General features: G+C 36.5%; 1 protein-coding gene across 21 annotated transcripts in view; it reads right to left on the bottom strand.

Annotated features, from left to right (window-relative positions):
* Positions 1–21,054, bottom strand: part of LOC114291032 (phospholipase SGR2) — a 28,162-nt gene extending 7,108 nt beyond the window's left edge. For 9 of the 21 annotated variants that reach the window (XR_014333110.1, XR_014333109.1, XR_014333108.1 and 6 more), the window contains exons 1-16: positions 20,267–21,024; positions 18,014–18,114; positions 17,217–17,411; positions 16,009–16,164; positions 14,405–14,476; positions 14,164–14,316; positions 13,505–13,555; positions 12,080–12,250; positions 7,276–7,425; positions 3,222–3,287; positions 2,552–3,115; positions 2,417–2,471; positions 1,970–2,091; positions 1,595–1,667; positions 1,458–1,526; positions 1,255–1,357 (exon numbers count right to left, since the gene is read on the bottom strand). Coding sequence is in view for 7 of the 21 variants with exons in the window: in XM_082874810.1 (XP_082730936.1) it covers positions 1,255–1,357; positions 1,458–1,526; positions 1,595–1,667; positions 1,970–2,091; positions 2,417–2,471; positions 2,552–3,115; positions 3,222–3,287; positions 7,276–7,425; positions 12,080–12,250; positions 13,505–13,555; positions 14,164–14,316; positions 14,405–14,476; positions 16,009–16,164; positions 17,217–17,411; positions 18,014–18,114; positions 20,267–20,510 (2,345 nt within the window). In the remaining 14 variants the exon portion in view is untranslated. Of the gene's footprint in view, positions 1–1,254; positions 1,358–1,457; positions 1,527–1,594; positions 1,668–1,969; positions 2,092–2,416; positions 2,472–2,551; positions 3,116–3,221; positions 3,288–7,275; positions 7,426–12,079; positions 12,251–13,504; positions 13,556–14,163; positions 14,317–14,404; positions 14,477–16,008; positions 16,165–17,216; positions 17,412–18,013; positions 18,115–20,266 lie in introns of all 21 variants that reach the window. The other 12 variants (XR_014333114.1, XR_014333113.1, XR_014333112.1 and 9 more) reach the window with 5 other exon arrangements.
* Positions 21,055–21,607: the final 553 nt, after the last annotated feature.

The raw sequence follows: 21,607 nt of genomic DNA, 5'->3' as shown, positions 1-21,607 counted from the left end.
CTTAAATTTTCATTTTAGGGATTAACTTGACAATTAAGGTGGCATTATGAGGTCTAGAGATGATTAGGACCAAGAAAGAGGTGGAACAAAGCTAATAGAGCATCTGATATAACATGGGCACTATTTTTAAGGGAAATTCCGTGTACCTCTCCAATAATATTTTATTGTGGTCCAGCAGTTAATATTGAATTTTGGTTCATTTTTTAGATAATTAGTTGTGTGTTATGCTAAAAGGTTTCCTTTTCCAATTAAACTTGGATTTAGGACTTTTTTAATATAAATACATGTAAAGACCCAGAATTGAGAACATCTTTCATCTAATGCCATGTCTAAATGCAAAGTCCTTCCTTCTTCTACATGGATTGCTAAGCTATTTGCTAAGGCTAGGGTTGAAACCGCAATGGATTCTTAGTAGGTATTCCTTTGATAATAATGGTTTCTGTGCAAGATTATTTTGATTGATCAATTATCTGGGACATTTCCACAGCTTTTTGGGACATTTCCATACACCAATCCCAGTGATTTGACCTTGCACTCATGAGTTATATTCACCATGTTTGGTTCCAGAAAATTGAATCCACTTTTCAGAAAATTGAGTTTTTTATTTTCCATTTTTTTTTGTTTTTAGTGAATTTTTTAATATTTTACACAATTTTTTTATTTTTATTTTTTAGATACACCCAGTCTAAATACACTTAAAAACTATAATATTTGTGGAAAAAAAAAAAACTTTAAAAAATTCACCAAATACAAAAAAAAAATATGAAAATTCAATACATTTTCATATTTTGTGGTATTCAGTGGGGTTTTTAAAGATTTTTGTACAAATTTTTTACTTTTTAAGTAAATTAAGATTAAGTGGATCTAAAAATTAAAAAAAAAAATTTGATTAAAATATTTTAAAAAATCATTAAAAATACAAAAATATGAATTGAAAACTCATAAAACTGTTTTTGAAAACTCAAAACCAGACAGGGTGATTGTTTTACAACATTCTCCAATTAGGATTGCATTATAAAAGTTGCAACATAAGTAGTGCATGTGCATATAATATTATCAATAGACATGACATGACAAATCTATTAAGTGTTGAAACCCTGCAATTGAAGTATGGATGCAGCAACATTGAATCAGATTAGATTAGAGTGGATTAAGGAGAAAGTATAATGGCATGAGCCTTTCAAAGAAATAGGGTGCATGTGTGAGATTGATTCCAATATATAAAAGCATCGCAAAATAGGGACTAAGACATACCTATAAGCCACAGGATCAAATGGGTGAAAGATGTTGAACATTTGGCGACAAGCTGGCATCTCTTCACTTATATTTTCCTCTTCCCAATATTCTTTTCCTTTGCCTAGAAAATCGAAAAGAAAATGTAAACGAACAGCTGATTACAACTGAACCTGATAAGTTTCAGAATGGGAAAACTGTTAATAAAAGTGTCAGGGTCCCACACATGCTCTGACAGGGACACAGCTTGTCTGCGAGTGTTGAGCACATGTGCACTGACAGGAACAGAGCTCCTGTATAGCAATAGTATGAACACACAGTTTATAGCAATTACAAAAGCATGCAAGTATTAATTTATTACCAATTCCAATACGAATATTACGGAGGGCAAGAAATACACCAAGGGGAGACCCAGCTGCAAAAAAGGTGTCCACCTAACATATAAAATTGAGGAAAAATAAGGAACACGATCCACTATAACATACAAATAATTGACCAGAAAATTTGAACCTGTATAAAGAATAAAAACCTTAGTGTGTTTCCGTACGAGAGAGAGAGAGAGAGAGAGAGAGAGAGAGAGAATGAGCACTTTGGCCTTATGCACAAAGTGGATGCCAAAAAAATCACTCCCTTTTATTAATTAATTTATTTTCCGAACTTAACATATGCCATACCCTTGGCAGTTTAAACCTTCAACAGTTCCCCAAAAGCTTAAGATTACAAGGAAAAATAGTACCTCGAATTCTAGCTTTGTATATTTTATATAAGGAGTATAACACTCCGCCATATCAATTTCCCCTGGTGGAAGTTTTCCAGAATCAGGTTGATTTGTAATAGTTGTGGGCACCACCTCATTTCCTGTTTATATTATATTACACATCAAATCCCAAATTCCATGTTGACATAAAAATTCATTCCAAGAAAAAGAAGAGTAATGCTACAATGACCGTGTCCATATACCACATTGGACTTACCAAGTGGTGTGTCATCATTGTACTTGCTGGTAACAGACATGAGTGGTGAAACCCATTGAACCAATGTAATTATGACAAATGAGATGGTAAACCCAATGTGGTATACAAAAATGGTCATTGTAGCATTACTTGAAAAAGAAACACTGTGGAAAGTATAAAAGGAGGGGAGAAAAAAAACCACAATTATCTTAAAGCCAGTCTGCATGTACCTTTACCACCACACTGATATTCCAATTCTGTGTTCCTTGCTTTTAAAGAATCAATCTGTAACAGCAGAAATTTTACTCAATAAAAGAAACATAAATATATACAGAAATTAATGCAGCATAGTTACTGAATACCACCTCTTCCCTCAGGAGTTTGATTGCTTTGTCCTTATCACTCTCAAACACTCCTTCGGACACTTCCTCAGAACCGGCCACCAGGATTTCATAGTTCATGCTTGAGGCTTCATTAAAATCATTCCTTTTGCTAGAAAGCATGCCTCTAAGATCAGAAACCTGGTCCTGGACATCTTTCTCCAGTGATGAAATACCATTTGGTTGCTTAGGGTCCACAGCCCTCACAGAAGGATCATCTAAATCTAATGTGACAGAAGAACCAGCAGGAACGGAAGATTCTTCTGCATGTTCTTTCTCCAGGACTGGCAAAGATGGCTGTTCACTCGCATTGTCTTCTCTAATGGGACCAACCATGCTCTTAGTTTCATTATTTAATGAGCCGTTCTTGTCCTGATTGGATGTGAAGTTGCATTCAGGAGGTTGGTTGTTGATAGTAGGGGAAAATTCTTCATTCCTAGTGTGTTCCTTGTAGATCCAGTCCATTGGAAATGGGGAGGATAAATTCTCTTGATGACAAATAATATCGTACGAGATGACACTACCCAAAGAGTGACCGTACAAGGAAACCTACAAAAAGAGTATCACAACCAGAGTATCTTCAGCATGAATCACAAAAGCTAATAATTAAAAACATAATCAAAGGAAAGAAGTAAATGTTCAACAAACCATGTACCTTTCCATCATAACCAGGATTCCTCTTCAAGAACTTCAAATATAATCGGTTTAGTTGGTTGGAGACCTGGAGAGGAATATTGTTGTATATAATGTTCTACAAAAGTACTAAAGTAATGCTCATGACTTGTCTGCAGGAGAAACTATGATGAGCTGATACCTATGATATGACACAATTTAGCACTGCTCTTATTGTGATATCCCTATTCCGTAATATGTTAATTGGTCCTCAATATGAGCATGATTATGTGTTTAATATGATTTGGTGTGCCATTATGTGAAAATATGTGGTTTTGAATTTCTAGCTGTTCACCGTAGGAATATCTGTTTGATTATCTGCTATGGAAATTAAATCGAAGGCCTTATCGGCCACAGAACCCGAAATTGATTACGCCATTGTGATTAGCGTAATTTTTAGAGCCTACGGTGAAATTTAATTGGAAATTGATTCGGATCAGATTAAATTGATTTAATTAATGGCATAGTGCTTAAATTATTTAATATTATAATTTTGGTTAGTGGGACTTTCACTTATAGTGCCATATACACTCTTTTAATTCTTTTGAACTCAAAAATCTGAGTGATACAATTGTGAGAGAGAGAGAGGGCCGGCCATAGAGAGAGCAAGGGGGAGAAATTGTGCAATTTTGGCTCAAAGCTTGAATTTGTTATAGATTGTGAGAATCAAAGCTCCTAGGTGAGTATTTTATGGATTTTAGTTTGTAATTTTGTGTATTCAAGCTAGTTGGGTAATCAAGAGTAAGTTTGGCATGAAATTAAGTTGATTTTGTTGAATTTAAAGCCAATAGATGCATGCATGTAGGAAATTGCTATGAATTTCCATGTTTGAGCATAATGTGTATGATCCATGTTGGGTTTTTGGTTTGAGTCTGTGTATTTGATCATCTCTTCACCAATTAAGTTGAGAATATTGTGTATATTTCACATGCAAGTGCAAATCATGGGAGTTTGAGTCTTGCATGTTTGAATCTAGTGTGTTGGTGATGAGTTTGAGTTAATTTGAGACATGCATGTGATTAAATTGTGAAATTGAGCTTCATTGTGTTATAAATTGATGTTTATACCATGTTAGAATATGTATATGTGAAGTTTGAGCCAAAATCATGCATTTGGAACCTTTGAATGTCGAATTGAAGCTCAAGATCATAATCTGAATTTTCCAGAATTTTGATTCCCGCTCAAGCGGGGAAACCAACACTCGAGCGTGAAAATCGTGTTCCCAGTATTTTCTGCAGACATGGTGTCCGCTCGAGCGGGGAGCCATGTAGAGGGCCTTCCGCTCGAGCGCCAGAGTTCGCGATCGAGTGTAATTTTGATGCATCTAGCACTTTTGCATGCCTTAAGGATCCGCTCGAGCGGGGAAGTCCACGCTCGAGCGGGGGCCCTGTTTTCTGAAATTTTGAAAAGAAATTCTGTGTTTCTTTTTTTGTTCTCTTTCACTTTCAAGTACTCTTAGGCATGCATTGAGCATTGTAAATGAGTTAAAGAGATAAGAATCAAGCCTAAAGAGGAAAATGTGAATTTAGAACGGATCGAATTGTTTGTGACCCTTTTGTGTTCATGGAATGTGTAGGGTCGAGCTCCAGGGCAAACCAACCAACCGATCACTGTGAGTAATATCGATATTTTGAAACTTGCCAATGGTCCAGTTGCTTATTTCTTTATAAGCCTTATAAGTGCTAGTTTGAATTATGGGCAAATGTTTGTTATGAATAACTAAATGGGCCAGAGGCCATTTTGACATGAATGAATGGGCCAAAGGCCAGTTTGACATGAATGAATGGGCCAGAGGCCATTTTGACATGAATGGATGGGCCAAAAGCCAGTTTGACATGAGTGGATGGGCCAGAGGCCATTTTGACATGAATGAATGAGCTAGAAGCCATTTTGACATAAATGAATGGGCCAGAGGCCAGTTTGACATGAAAGCTTGAATGGGCCAAAGGCCAGTATGCTTGGAACTACAGTCACTTGACCTAAATTATGTATATGTATGTTAAATAGAAATATGAATTGGGCCCAAGGCCGTTTGAAGCATGTTGTTCTACATATCGTTTGTATAACTTCTGTATTTGGTATTATTCACTGGGCTATCGCTCACGCTCATTCATGTGTTTGTAGGTGAGCCAAGAGAAGTCCCGACCCAGCCTCAATGATGTCTGTGTGGAACAACAAAGGTTTTGAAGAGTCAGCCCTCGCGTCTCACGCACGAGACCCGTCTTCGCCTTTTTGTCATTCTGTTTTATTTTGTCATGTGGGCGAAGTCTTTGAATATGGTGTATATAGTTTTAATGGGTTGACTTAGACTATTATGATCCTGTACGTACAAAACCTTGTGTGGTACATATTTGGTAGTGAGTTATTAACGTGCATACGTATGGTTTGTTTGATGTGCCATGTAAACACAGCTCTATGGACAAAGTTTTTAATTGCTTCCGTTTGGCCTCCATTACTCTGTTGAAATACGTTTAGATTGGTTTGAGGCCGTAATTAATCTCATGATTACTGGCCAGTTATGTCCTTAACCCATGGGGGCGGGTTCGGGTCATGACACTTATGCTATATGCATGAGAATTCAACAAACCATAAAACTCAGCTCATCAAGTTCTTTTAAGAGAGAATAAACGAATGGGGCAAAGTAACTGAAAAGAAGCACAGACAACAATATGAGGATGGAGTTTCTTGTGATAGCATACTGCTGCCTGCCGCCTGCCGATGTGCAATGGCACCGTTGATATGGAAACATCAACAAATTATGTAGAAATATACTTGAATTTAAATAGAATTTAGGAAAAATATGGAATTTCTATCTATCATCTATGTTAGATTCTACAAACGTTTCTTTACTAACAAATGTGAGTTTATTATCCTTCAAACATCGTAAAAGTTAGAGGATCCAAGTATTTAAATTGGGAATGAGTGTCATACTCATACACATACTCCACACCCTTCCCTTGTCATATTTGACACAGGTACCTGGGGAAAAATAGAAGAGTCCATGTAACATAGTTGTTAGTCAGAGGTAGATTTATCTGTAGGTGATGCAGCAATTCACATTCTACTTGTAGAGAGCCTTTGTTGATGTTTCCATAAGACATTTATTAACTTTACAAAATGAAGATGATAAGATAGTGAGTGGCTTGAGAAGCAAGAGTGAGGCAACCAACAAGAAATCATGTTAGGGGGTTGCAACAGCAAGTATTTAAGATCTGACCATCTTTTAGAGCTCTACCTTATGGACCTTCTTTCAGGCCACTTAATACACCCCAAGTTCTAGACTGTCTTTCAGGGCTTTTACTTAGGATAATATAAATGGTGTTTCGGACCGATAATATACATTTTAAGTACCAGACAATCTTTTAGATCTCTAACTTGGGGTTCAAAAGATTACAATATGGTCTTATAGTTAAGTATGAAACAGCATCTGATGCAGATGTAGGTAATGCAGCCTTAGTATGTGGGGTAGGCAATATAGCCTCAGGAGATAGTCTAGGCAAAATAGCCTTGGGAGATCGTGTAGGCAATGTAGCCTCAATTGTAAGGTAGGTAATGTAGCCATAAGATTGAGAGATGGTTCACAAAACCTTATGTTATTGTAATCCGTTGTTCCTTCCTCTCAAATAAAAGGAAAGGGGTATTTTATAGGTGGGAGGAGGGGGGTCAGTAAGTTGTTAGCATAAGAATGGCACATGTCCCAAAGGGTCAAAATAGTATGGTCCAATAGGTAAGTGACGTCCCAAAAAGATATTCCAAAATTGCTCTTCAAATCAGCCACTGATACTCACATTTACATAATCTATAAGAGAGTCAATTGAGCTTGCACTGTTTTGAATCCTTTTCAATCAATTTGTGAAATTTAAGTTGCTAACATCAATAGAAAAGTATTGATTGAGCTGCATAAGGACAAACTACCATGTTGTGTATGTACATGCCATCTTCAAAGAATTATAGGACACAAACAGGAATGGGGATAAAAAAATTAAAATAAAAGGGAATTAAAAAATGAAAGCTTTTGCGGTTGTAATATATAATACCGAATTGATGATATCCTGGCAGTAGATGGGGCTCATGTAGTACAATACATCATGAACCGTAGCACTCAACATCACACGCAAACCCCGTACGCCGTCCAATGTTATTTTCTCAACTGCAGATTCACCACTTAGCTTCAAGCCTTTCCTCCACTAGAAAAGAGAAAGGGGGGAAAACAAAGAATAAGAAGAAAACGACACAAGTGATCATGAGTATCAATTAAAAAACCATCCTTTTTATTTTTGATAAATAATCAAACTTTATTAGAATAGCATCAAGGTGATGCAACGAATACAAAAAGACAAACCCACAAAGGACACAGAAACTAACTAATCAAACTATCCACAAAATCTACAAAGGCCAAAACATCCAGATCAACCGAGACCGTAACCCAACTATGTAAGAAGCCTACTATCCAACCACATAATCGAATAAGACACAACCTGAAAGACCCGCCTATTATGCTCCAACCAAACCAACCACATCAAAACAATGGAAAGCAAGCAGCCACGGCTTTCGACATCTTCTCCCAACCTTACCCCCCTCCCCCAACTCTGCAACATATCCACCACAGTGCCAGTTGAACCCAAACCAAACCAAACCAAAAGTCGCAACGACAAGCATCCAAAGTCGCAACGCCACCGGAAAATGAATGAGCAAATGATCTATCGACTTCGCAGCACCACAACATAAACAATACCAATTAACCAAAATTTGCTGATGACAAATCAATTCAAAAACCATCCACAGCTAAGAGTGAAGAGTGTTAGATAGCTTGATATACATTGTTGGGCTCATTTCCTAATAGCTTAGGCTTTTGGAAAAATTGATAACTTAACAAGGTATCAGAGCTCTGGTTGAGAGAGGTTTGGGGTTTAAGTCTCTCCATAGCATTTGGTATTATGTCCCCATTTGGCTCCTTCCTCTCTATTTGGTTATTTGCTTCTCCTTCTGTTTGGTTCTGTTTGTCTCTCCACATGCAAGAAGGGAATGCACGTGAGGGAGGGTGTTAGATAGCTTGATATACATTGTTAGGCACATTTCTTAATAGCTTAGGGTTTTGGAAAAATTGGTAACTTAACAAAAAGGACAAACAAAATGAATTTGAGTAAAAGAGAGCCAGGAAGAAGAAGAAAATAAACCAGTTTAAGTGGTGAAAAAATTTGAACAACATATAAATAGAACAAGATTAACATACTTCGTCACTTAACAATATACAAAAATAGGGAAAGTGTTAGAATTTACCATCACCTACCACCACTACCACCTCACCTACTCCACTAAACCTAACCCACTACACCACTATCACCATCCACTACACACCATCCACTACACCTACATCTATATAAGGAACCATTTGTAATATACAGAAAAATCAATACATCAATAAATAATACATAATTCATTCTCTCTATTTCTATATACATCAATTTATTTTACATGGTATCAGAGCAGATTTAGATCCTAATATTTTCGCTTCCCCGGCGGGCGGCAACCTCACCTTAGCCGCCCGCCGGACCTCAATCTATTCCGCTTATTTTCTACACATACCTTCCCATCATTGCCCAAATCCTCTTTCCCTCGGATATGTAACCATTAATTTGCTCAACATCTTTGGCATCTGCTTCACACTCCCATCTGGGTTCACAAACTCTGCTTTTCCAAGTATGGGAATATAACACTAATGGGGAGCATCCCATTGTCGAGGTCATGGAAGAGAGCAGACACATCAGCAAAGAGCTTATTGCGTACTTCTTCACCGATTAGACATCTACTGGCTGTCAAGATGATTAGATGCTCCAACTCATATTTCAAATCCACCTCGCCACTATCTCCCCATTTTGAGAAAATCTCCCTTGCTGTTACCAGGCGGGGATACGCGGCAGCATCACGAGGAGTTGCGTCAGGACCCGTGACCGCAAGAGGCGGCGTGATGGGGAAGAAAGGTGGGGAAGAAGAGGCAACAAAGACTTCTTGGGTGCCTGATCCAGTGACTGGGTACTACAGACCCGAGTATAAAGCTAATGAAATCGATGTTGCTGAGTTGCGTGAGCTGCCCTTGAAGAACAAAATCAGACGACACTAAAAATGAAGATTAATCGAAACTGAAGGACCCTTCATCCATCGCCGGTGAAGAAGATTTGGAGCATTATGAGATGGTTGGGAAGATATCAACGAAGAACGGGGCTGTGCTCTCGTGGATCCTTAAAAAGAATTATTCTCCTCTCCTCTTCTCTCTCTCTCTATAGCTCTCTTTCGGGTTAGATCACACAGGAGGGACATAGCACACACTGTCACTCTCTCTCTCTGCTCCTTTTGGCAGATTCTAGTTGTTCAACCAAGCACGATTGACAGAACTCATGTCCACATGCTGCCAGCTGATCACCCAATTATGTTGTTTTTCTCTCTCCCATGTGACCCACTCTCCAACCTATACTTTTCTTTTTTATTCTTTCCCCACAATCTTTTTTTTAATCAACCCATTATCTCTCTCTCTTGTGCCGTTGTCCACTTTAATCAACCCCACTATCTTTTAATATTATAATATATTTCTCACACTATTATCCTTCAAAAAAAAAAAAAAAAAAAAAAAAATCATCATCTCTCCTCCGTTTGCTTTCAACCATTTCCTTTTTTTTTATTTTTTATTCTTCAACTCACGTGGCATGTCTTTTCTTGATTTTTATTTTCTTTTATCATCATCACATTACCCTCATCATTTCTCCTACATTTCTTTTAATATTTCCCATCATTTCTTTTAAACTTTTCTTCTGCCAACATGTTCCCCATTGATTTTATAATTTCATTTATTTTATCACATATCTATTTCAAAAAAAAAAAAAAACAAAAAAAAAAAACAAAAACTCATAAACCAAAACACACCACACATCGTTTTATTCATGACAGGGAATTAACCCCCATCACATTTCTACACAAAAACAAAACAAAAAAAAAAAAAAAAAAAAAAAAACAAACAAACAAACAAACAAACAAACAAACAACAACAAAAGCTTTGTTTTCTTTTCTGCAGCGGCCATACATCGACCTCACTTCTTCTCTACTCTGCCGCCGGTCTTTTCTTTTTGCCTCCGTCCTGGGCGGCCCTTGACGGTGCTGCCTCCGTGTTTCCCATGCCACCGAGCACATTCAATCCCCCCTGCTCCTCCACTGCAACATATGGAGGACCTCCAAATCGAAACATCACGGTGGCCTTCCGCTTCAGCTCCTTGTTTTCCGCCTTCAGCACACTTATCTCTGCTCGCGCATCCTTATACATGCGTTGGAGCAGAGCCAGTTGGGAGTTTAACTGTTGCACCTCATTTGTCCTGCTCTGCAGCCGGTGCGACAAGTTTGTGACCGCAGTCATGGTTTCCACACATGACTTCAGAGTATACTGATTGGCCTCAATATCAGTTTGCACCGCCATTTTTTGCTCCACCGACCGCATCGGAAAGTTCAACGGAGCAAAACCAGAGGTGTTTGGTTGAGGTTCACTGGCCACCGCACCAGTTATTTCTCTTGTGGGCTCGTTCAGTTCTGGAAATAGCGTGAGCAGACCACGGGAAGAGGAGGCCATGTTTTGGGTAGCTGGACGGGAAGAAGAGGCCATGTTGCTGAGTATTTCAGAGACGGGTTGGTTACAGCGTATTACAGAGTTTCTCTCTCAGGCAAGGAAGAGTTTTTCAGAAGATTTTAGCAGGTTTTCTGCCTCAGCCTCCGCATTGATTTATATAGAACATGACGAAGCGGCAGACACGCGCATCATGCGCCGCTCGACGCTCGCCGACAATATGGGCGCGCCTTTTGATGGCACATTTTTTGATGGCACGCCTTTTGATAAATTGGGCACGCCTTTTGATGGCACGCCTTTTGAAAGATTGGGCACACCTTTTGAGGGTGCAACTTTTACAACGGTCCGACATGACCCTATAAACTGTCCCGACATTGATTCCGGTTAGCTCCTTTATGGGTCCGACAAGACTCTGTAAACTGTCCCGACATTGATTCCGGTTAGCTCCTTCAAGGGTCCGACAAGACTCTGTAAACTGTCCCGACATTGATTCCGGTTAGCTCCTTTATGGGTCCGACAAGACTCTGTAAACTGTCCCGATGATGGGAAGGTATGTGTAGAAAATAAGCGGAATAGATTGAGGTCCGGCGGGCGGCTAAGGTGAGGTTGCCGCCCGCCGGGGAAGCGAAAATATTAGAATCTAAATCTGCTCTGATACTATGTAAAATAAATTGATGTATATAGAAATAGAGAGAATGAATTATGTATTATTTATTGATGTATTGATTTTTTCTGTATATTACAAATGGTTCCTTATATAGATGTAGGTGTAGTGGATGGTGTGCAGTGGATGGTGATAGTGGTGTAGTGGGTTAGGTTTAGTGGAGTAGGTGAGGTGGTAGTGGTGGTAGGTGATGGTAAATTCTAACAGAAAGGCTACCACATGCACCCCAAAAAGGGTGCATATGGCATGCACCTTATACAAAAAGTATTAACTTTTTGCTCATCACAAACAATATAACTTTTTGCTCATCACAAAACGTATAACTTTTGCCACAAAAAAACATAACTTTGCCATTCATAACTTTAGGGTGCACACCATAACTTCACCTTTCATAACTTCCACCACAAAATTGTAACTTTTCTTATGATGTGGATTTAAACATGGTTACATTTTCAGATTCCATTAAGTATAACTGAGAAGTTTGTTATCCCATTTTCTTATGAATCTCATCATAGGATCACAAATTTAGAACAAAAAAACATTGTCTATGGTGAGAGAATATATCGTCTACCTGGCACGGGATGAAAAGGACTCTTTGGGTCCCCAGCTGATATGAACTTAGGTGTCGTTCAGCAAGATTTGTTGTGACTTCGCGAAAAGTAGCCACGTCATCTACCAAATTAGATTTTTCCAACCTTTGACCAATACCATGTACCATAAACACTACATGTTGAACTGGCACCTAGACAAACAATAAAAGGTTAAAGAGTGCAAACTGTGGTCTCCATAACAAAAGCTTATAAAATTCAAATAACAAAAGAATCAAAACTATATTTATTGAGGAATAAATATGAAATTTTCTTATTAAGTGCAAAAAATTGCAGGAATGAGAAAGATCGATATAGCTCAAGTGATTATTAAATACAAAGTAACAGGAATCAATAGCTTAGTTCTAATAGAAACTACATACTTGCTGTAAGAGTAGGATTATTCCATTCCACATGACCCTTTCTCACATGTACAGCCAGCAACATATGGAAATGGTGCCCAGCATATTTTACAAAATAAATTGGTACAATTTGTTGAATGGCTATTGGGGCCATTTCCTAATAGCTTAAGCTTTTGGGACAGTTGGTGATCTAACATAGTACCAAAGCTCATGTTGGGAGAGGTCTTGGGTTCAAGCCTCTTTGTTTGCATTTGGACACTGTTTGCATTCTCTCTTCTCCCTATGTATAGATGTTTTTTTATCTCCACATGCAAGACAGGGTTGCACATTAGGGAAGGTGTGAATGACTTGATATACATTGTTGGGCCGATTTCCTAATAGATTAAACTTTCAGAACAATTGGTGATCTAACACAACTGACCTAATTAAACTGATTCTTAGCGCACACCATTTCATTGTAGAATTATTATAATACCCAACAGCGTGTTCAAGCATCTGCCCTAAATCAAACCTAAAATTTCAAACATGCTACCAAAATTTTCCTAGATATCATAAGCTACCTAGGAGTAATGACCCAATTAAAGAACATGATGAGTTGATTTCGTTAGAGAACCAATTCCATCACCAACTCAATTCCAAATGTTTAGCCTCAGATTTTCCTCCATTGAGTTGTATCTAGTGCTATATTTACCTATAATAATTGGCAATATGTATTTTCTCATAGCATGACTCAATGCATTTCGGGGCATTCCACACATAAAGTTGTCCTGTATCACCAAATCACTATGCTTTATCAGTGTACCACCATCTTATACAACTTTCCCTCATTCTGCACATTACTAACCAATCTCCCACAAACTTTCATATGGTAGTGTCAGTAATCCACCATTGGCAATACTCTAAAGCTCAAGACAATAAGCTTGGACTTTATAAGAAAGTTTAATGGGAGATTGTTATGACCTATGAAATATAAAAATGTTGCAAATAATTAGCAGAACACAATAAAACAAACAAGTTGTTAAAATGGCCATGAGCAAAACACTACACCTGTGAACAATAATCATCCATTTCTTCCTCCTTCTGCTGACGTAACTCATCCTGAAGCAACCAAAAAATAATTTCAAGTTTTAGATGTTTCCTTGAGGATGAAAGGGCAAGTGAATAAGCAACACTTATGGCACCAATGACTACAGCATTCACTAATTCAAAAAAAGAATCTACCTTGATAATTTGAATGCAGAAAAAATGAGGGGGAGAAAATAAAACATAATGCTCCAGAAACATTTAATTATAAATTGAAGATTACAATAAGATGATTGTTTTGCATAACGATGTTTATAATTAAAATAGATGCATTTTATATGCAAAAAATTGTAATGAGAAAGTTAAATTCAACCTTAATATGTGCAAGCATACTTTCATGCTCAAACTTGATTTATTGTATTTTGCAAGTGGAAAAAGGAAGCAAGGATGTCCTTGAGAAGAAATGCACTGATATTAGTCCCAAATTCGTGTGGCTGAATATAATTAAATTACAAAGCATCGATAATATATTAAGTAACATGGAAGTATATACCTGTAGTCCAGGAATCAAAAACTTTAATCCATAGTTGTGGGAAGCAATGTGCAGATCATAGCAAGATTTCGTTTTTTTCAGGCACTTCATACAAATAATTAATAAAGACCTAAATAAGAAAGAAAAGGACCTGAGTTGGTTTCAATGACTGAGATGCAGCATATCCACGCCTTAACATAATGCCATTGCCTCTCAAACTAATCACACTGGAAAAACCAGAGGCATCAACATTTAGCCAAGCCTCCCATGTGTCATCTTCTCCAGTAAAAAGAACATGCAGTCCCTACATGCACAAAACCCAGAGAGACGTATACAGGATATTAATAATCAAAAGAGTGAAATTTGCCCTTTATTGAAAGAAAATACTATACCGGGGTAGAGCCTTGCAAATCAATACGAGATGCAAAAAGTCCTGATGGCTGAAATGTTCGCCGATGCCAAACCTGAAGGCAATAAGACAAGTTCAACCATTTATTCTCCTAACAATTCAAGGAAGGATAGAAAATCCATGAGCCTTAACTTTCAAACATAAAGGAAAGATAAGAAACAGAAAAATAATAGATACAAGTGGCCTCCAAAATTGGAGACCCATCCTGTAGACTTTTTACAAAATATAAATATATAAATAAATAATCTGCAGAAATAAGGCATCCTCAAGAATCCAAGCCAATTACTCCCCATTTTGGCATTCATGTTGTGTTTCCCTTTTTTAATGAAAGTGAAATAGATATTTATTATGATCCCACACAAAATACTGAGAAGCACTAGTAACTATAACATAGAACTAGGGGTGGCAATGTTAACCCAAATCCATCAATCCATCCAAACCCACCCAATATAAATAAGTAAAATCCCAACCCAATATAAATGAGTCAAAACCCAACCCAATTAAAATTTGAGTTCAAATGAGTCTTGACCCACTTATACCAATTTAAAATTAATCCCAAATGGACAAGTATTAAGATAAAAAAAAAAAACAATGCCCAGATAGAACACATAATTTAATGTGTATTTGGGAGGAGAAAGATTGGGTACACACCTAACCTTTAGCATGGACAAGTATTAAGATATCCAATAAATACCCATTAGATAACCTGACTCGACTTATTCTTTTTCTTTTACCACCATTGTCACCCTACCACCACAGCGCTGCCGCCACCACCTTATCATCACTGCCACCAACACCAACACCGCTACCGCCACATCAAAAAATTTTGGTTTCTTACAATCCAAATTATCATAGCAGCTACCCAGATAGTTAATTTTCATCAACTGTACCCTTCTCGCCACATCAATTTTTTTATTTTTATTTTTTTTCCAGTAAGGAATGATAAATCACTCAAAGTTATCAATGGTGCACAGAAGCTCGCAGCCACAACTGAAGTATCAATGTGAAATATGAAAGAAACAAAAAGACAAAACTGAAATTAAAAAAAAAAAAAAAAAAAAATTCCAAACATCTTCCAGATGACTTAGTGGACTGGGACCATCTACAAAGCACAAGCCACGTGGCTGAAGAACATGTTCGCAAACTCTCCCTCCCTCTGTCAAGCCTTCTTCTTGTTCCATTTACGTCTCCATCTTCAATTCCAATTTTACTACTAAGTCATCAATTGTATAAGCTTGAAATCAAAGGGTACCTAATGTTTATTGGGCCTATGGGTGGAAGTTACATAGATAATAGTTGCTGCTACCACAAAATTGGGGAGGTCAGTAGGTGCCCGATGGCATTGGTGGTGGTAACGAGTGGTAGTTATTTTATATGTGAATATAAAATTGAATTAATGGATGGGTTGGATTGGGTAAGAGTAATAATTATGTAGTAAAATGGGTAAAAATTTAGTAAATGAGTAATTAAAATTTTAAAAACTCGACCCATTTATGACTAGCCCAAGCCCGTCCGTTTGCCACACCTACATAGAACCCACTCAATTGATAACTTAAACAAAGTACCAAATCCTAAACTGTTTCAAACCTGGCTGCGATACGCAAACTCCAACTGTTCACTGACATCTTCACGCAGTGGAAGCCAATCGAGCCCCCCTTTACGAGCAAACCAATGACCTCTTAAAACACGCCGATTTTCTCCATTCCAGTAAACAGGAAAGCAATGTCTTTTCACTAAATCTACCTGCCATGCGAATCAGTCAGAAAAACAAATATTCTAAGACGTACCTAGTATTGGTATTTTGTGCAGCACCAAAATCCATATTCATAGAACGGAAACTAGAAAAGAAAAGAGACAATGAATCAACCCTAACAACATTTCTCCTTTTACAATTGTATTTCTAAGAATATTCCAAAAATCATAATACATGAATGTGCATGCTAGAAAATAGCAAAGAACCAAAATAAACAAGTATAAAAAAATGAAATATAAAATAGAACAAAGTAAAATAAATTACTGAGACTTATCATAGAAGGTTTGGGGGAAGAAGACACAAGCTAGGATTCACCACTTGGCAATATGAAATAAATCCAGATGATGGTGTCAATAAGAACCAAGTATTACATATAATTGATAGATAGGTAGATAGGTAGATTTATAGATATTAAATCCACCTTCTTTAAACTTTCGAACTAAGTATTATGCTGTATTTTTTATTATTTTTGAAGAAAATATTCATATATATATAACATATAATAAATATATAAAACTATATATATTGCAAATGCCCTCACGTGTCATGTCTTGCATTTATTTAAAACTATAGTGTCAGCATGTTTTTGTCGTGTCACATGTCTGTGTTCATGCTTGTTAAATTATAATATTAGAAAACCAACTATGATAGTGTCATTGTAAACAAGTCCTTGTGGTGAAGAACCAGAAAAGGGGATGGAGGTGAAAGATGAGAAAGAGAAGGATATATATATATATATATATAGAGAGAGAGAGAGAGAGTGCGAGCATTTGCTGACTCGGGTGCTTCATACATTTAGAAGGGTCCATGTAACATAGATAGACACTATACAATAAGACAAAAATGGCACGAAAACAAAATAAAAAAGATAACCATCGTGAATTATTTATGATGCATAATTTGACAACTACAATTCTTGGGATTCAGGGTGGTGAACACTGTAAATGGAGTACAACAAAATCCTCATGCAAAATTCTAAATCAAGTTCTTCACACCTGACACATGTATCATTAACAAGGGGGCAAAATATAGAAACAGATACCTCATACAAACCTCCCTTCACAGGTACACCAACTCTTTCTTCTTCAAATTCATATAGTTGGGATGATTGTTCACTCTCTAAATAAGATGATTTTGGTTGTGAATTCAATTTAGAACTGGAACTAGGATGGCCCATAGGACCTTCACTACATTCCGCATACTCCTTCCACCAACTAGAAAGCAATTCTTCCTCTCTCTGTAGATGGATATAACAAACAAAACCTTAGGGCATGATGTGTATGGTGCTCATGGTTGTATCTACATTGAACTAAACCATTTATGTCACTTGAGATAAATGGACTTGTTTCTCTCAATTATACCTGTTGACGCCTTTTTATGTGCATTGAATTAATTTGGGAAAGCATGATCATAGGACTTTTGATGGGGTGGGAGAGCAAATTTTAAAGCTAAAAATTATAATTTTGAAGTATTTAGTTGGTTCTCAAGTGTTAACCATCCTTAAAACCAATTTTGGGTTTTGTAGAATCATTTGGGTATAAAATAGTTGTATATGAAATTTTGGTGTTTACTTTGTTTCTCTCGTGCAGGCACCCCCTGTTATCATTTACATATAAAAAAATTAATTATAAAAAAAATAAACAATAAACAAATAAATAAATAGATAAATAGAATTTAATTGGTTTCTGAACATCATTAATCAGATGCAGACCAATATATTCCTGGGAGGAGATCATGCCAACTAATTGATGCAATAAAATCTGAGGTCCGACTAAGATAATCGAGAATTTGACAACATCAACTACATAAAGAACATAACCAGGAGCCAGATAAGATGACCTGCAAGAAAGATGCCTCTATTGCAAGAGAATCCCTCATGGCAAACCGAAAATAATCACCCTTTCCCACTATTTCAGTGCGAGGGAGTGAGGCAGCCAGCTCTGCAGAAACACAAAAGCAACAAGATACCTTTGAGATATAGACATGCATTTAAAGATCTAATGCCATGAAATAAGAATCTTTATGGAAAGAAGAAAACAATGCAGTCAAATAAACTGAATATTTGGTCAATAAATTCGCACAAGAAGAAAATTTTAACAAAAAAATCCCTAGATATGTTTTAGCCAGATGCTTCTGTCTTAAAGTACCATGTGTATTAAATAATCAAATTCTTAATAGTTACAATTCTAAACATGAGATAAGGGTAGGCTTACATATATCACTATTAGAATTTAAGGTACTTCTATTACCCAAAAAAAAAAAGAATTTAAGGTACTTCTAAATGTGAAAGCAATTTTCTTTTAACCTATGTTACACGAACCCAGGTGGGTGTCAGGGGCATATCTATGGGGTTAGATCCATCAAACCTATAATAAGAAGGGTATGTGGACATAACAAAAAAGGATAATCTAATTTTTAAATTTTTAATAATTTTTTAAGGATAAAATGATGTTTATGTAGTGAAAAGTGTCACAAAAGGCACTTTACTCATTTTATAGCAATTATGCAACAAATATACATATAATGCTACAATTAAATAACAAGTATTTGATGGGAAGTATCGAACATATATCCCACACCACTGTTCGAGTGTAATGTCCAACATGGACACTTGATTTATTTTTGAAGCGTCCATGTAACATAACTTTTAGAAATTAGACATTTTATAAAACCCAATCTATTATATTTCCAATAAATAATGTAAAAACACATTTTTGGGAGCATTGTGGCCAATTTTTTACATTTTGTCTACCCAAACCTCACCCTCTTTAGATTTTAATTCATTATATTTTATTTTTTATCCTTCTATCCTAAGGAAATAAATAGTACAAAATTTTATAATAAAAGTATACCATGTTTTGGATTGCTAACTTCACCATTGTCGAACAAAAATGTACCATGTTTTCAACCTTACATTCCAAAACATAAATTACTAGGGTTTTAACATTTTCTAGTAACAATAGGGGAGCCCCAGGGCCCCAAATTGCTCTCAAACTAGGACATGTGCATACAACTAGAGGCTCATGAAATGAGTTCACCTAAACGCAAATTGACCTTAAAGTATTCCTCACAGCAAATCCTCCCCATTCCCAGTTATAAATTTTATCAGGAAAAGAAAACAATATTAATTACAAAGTAGCTATGAAGTTAGCTTCGCCCAAGCTGACAAATTTCCCTACCTCTCTCCCCAGGTTCCTAGATCAAATTTTGAACCTGGTTGATTAGCAATCCATTGGAGTTCCAATGGAAGGTCAATAGAGTACATATTGATTGCTTCAATGCTTGTGAAATTTAAGCCAAAGAATGAATTGAAGCATCTACCATCTAACAAATAATAACTAGGTGTGATTTGCCTAAGAGTGAGCTTCTTTATTTGTTTACTATAAAATAACTGTATATATGTTCAAAAGCTCATCCCCACACCATCCGAAATTCCAAAAACATAACTCCACATTCATGTGTCTTAACAAAAACTCGAATTCATCTAATTCACTCTGCTTTTTTTCTAAGCACACACCACAACTCACCTCAATACAACCAGACATCTCCTTCCTCCAAACTTCAATGCCAAACAAACCCCTTGAACATTATGCCATTGCATTTAGGCTGTGTTTGGTTCGTGGAGTTGGGGAGGGATTTGAAAAGGAAAAGGAAAAAGGTAGGTGAAATGTAAATACCTTTTTCTTTTTCCTTTCTAAATCTCTCTCCAAACTCATGAACCAAACACAACCTAAAGGTCCAAGTGCCATTCATGAACACCGTCCAGGCATAGTTTATAGACTGACATGAAAGTAATTCTTGCTAAGACATAATTAAGCTTTGATAACCACAAAGGCAACGAGCTTATTTGCAGGATTTTCAATCTTTTACTAGAAGCATGGCATTTGTAAATTGTACTAATATCTTGTGATTGCTCAGTTAATTGGGTTTTATAAAATATTCTAACTGCTGCATCACTGAGATTTTCAAAACCCAGTTTGAATCTTCTTCTTTCATTAGTAATGCTCAACTTTATAAGTAACTAATCAGCAAATAAAAGATAGTGTATCATTGAAGTTCAAATACACAGCAACAAATTGACTTACAACTCACCATTATCTCCTAAAGGGACCTTGCAAAAATACCAACGAACATCACCCCCATCGGATGGACTTGTCGTCTGGGTGAGATACTTCTGCCGACCCTCACACTGCTGTATCTCATTCGCCAATCTCCTTATATTCGACGGCGTGTTCTTCAGCCTTTCAGGGTTAGTTTCTTCAATCCCATGAGAACTAGTAGCTTCTGGAACAGAAGCCCCAGCTTCAACTTCACATTTTCCACTAATTCCATCCATCAAACCAGTTCTCAAACAAGTACAGTATCAACTTGAATTGCTCAAACTATCAAATTGCGAACTAAAATAACTCTCAATTGAATCAAATACTAGCTTTTAAATGAAAAATCACGTGAATTAAACCATACCCATTCTGTGTAAATGGGTATGGTTTCGAACTACCAATTAAAATTCAAGAAAAGGGTACAAAATTTTTAAACCAAACAGCACAAGGAACCCTAATTCTTTTAGTTGGAAATGAGAGAAGTTTACAGAAGGAATCGGAAGATAGTTTGGTCAAACCAAAATGAAATCGAAACTACTATTATATATGCATATATAATATAATTGTTGTTTACATAAATGAAATTGAAATGTGATGGGTATGAAATAATTGGAATGATCGAAATTGAGAAATATGGGAGAGAAAGCAACGAGAGAGAATATTCGAAGAAAAAACACAGCTCGGCGTTGAATGACTGGTTGGAACAACCGACCGGCGAAGACACGAGCCGAGGAAAATTACCGTTCCAACCCCTCTCTTTTTTTATTTATTTTTTAATATATTTTTTTGGGTCTGTCGGTGATCCGATTTCAATTATTATAGCGTGCTTGATCCGATCCAATATAACCAGATATCCAACAGCCTCCGGACCGAATTTAGACCCGAGTGTGTGTTGTTCGGGCTGTGGAGTTTATTGGCCTTCAGCCTCCGGACCGAATTTAGACCCGAGTGTGTGTTGTTCGGGCTGTGGAGTTTATTGGCCTTCTTTCAATGATTTGAATACTTTATTTTGTAAGATAATTCGTGCATATCTTTCACCCAAAAAAAAAAAAAAATTGGTAATTGTATTTATCACATTCTTTACCAAAAAATAAATAGTTTACTTTTTAAAATACAATTATTGTCTATTTTTTTAATTAAATACTTTAAATTAAATAAATTATGATTATATAATTAATTTAATTTTTTTATGGATAATATACACAAAAAATCATATAAAATGAATGATATAAATAATTAAAATAAGATTCATGATGGACCTTACAAATCCAAACAACAAAAAATTAGTAAAAATCCATCTTCAACTTTGTGTGGTAAAAAAGGTTCAAATTTT

The sequence above is a fragment of the Camellia sinensis genome, chromosome 6 (genome assembly GCF_055761805.1).
Source record: "Camellia sinensis isolate YWXY chromosome 6, ASM5576180v1, whole genome shotgun sequence".
Taxonomy (NCBI): domain Eukaryota; kingdom Viridiplantae; phylum Streptophyta; class Magnoliopsida; order Ericales; family Theaceae; genus Camellia; species Camellia sinensis.
Note: the sequence above shows the minus strand (reverse complement) of the source record. Positions and strands in the feature narration are given on the sequence as shown.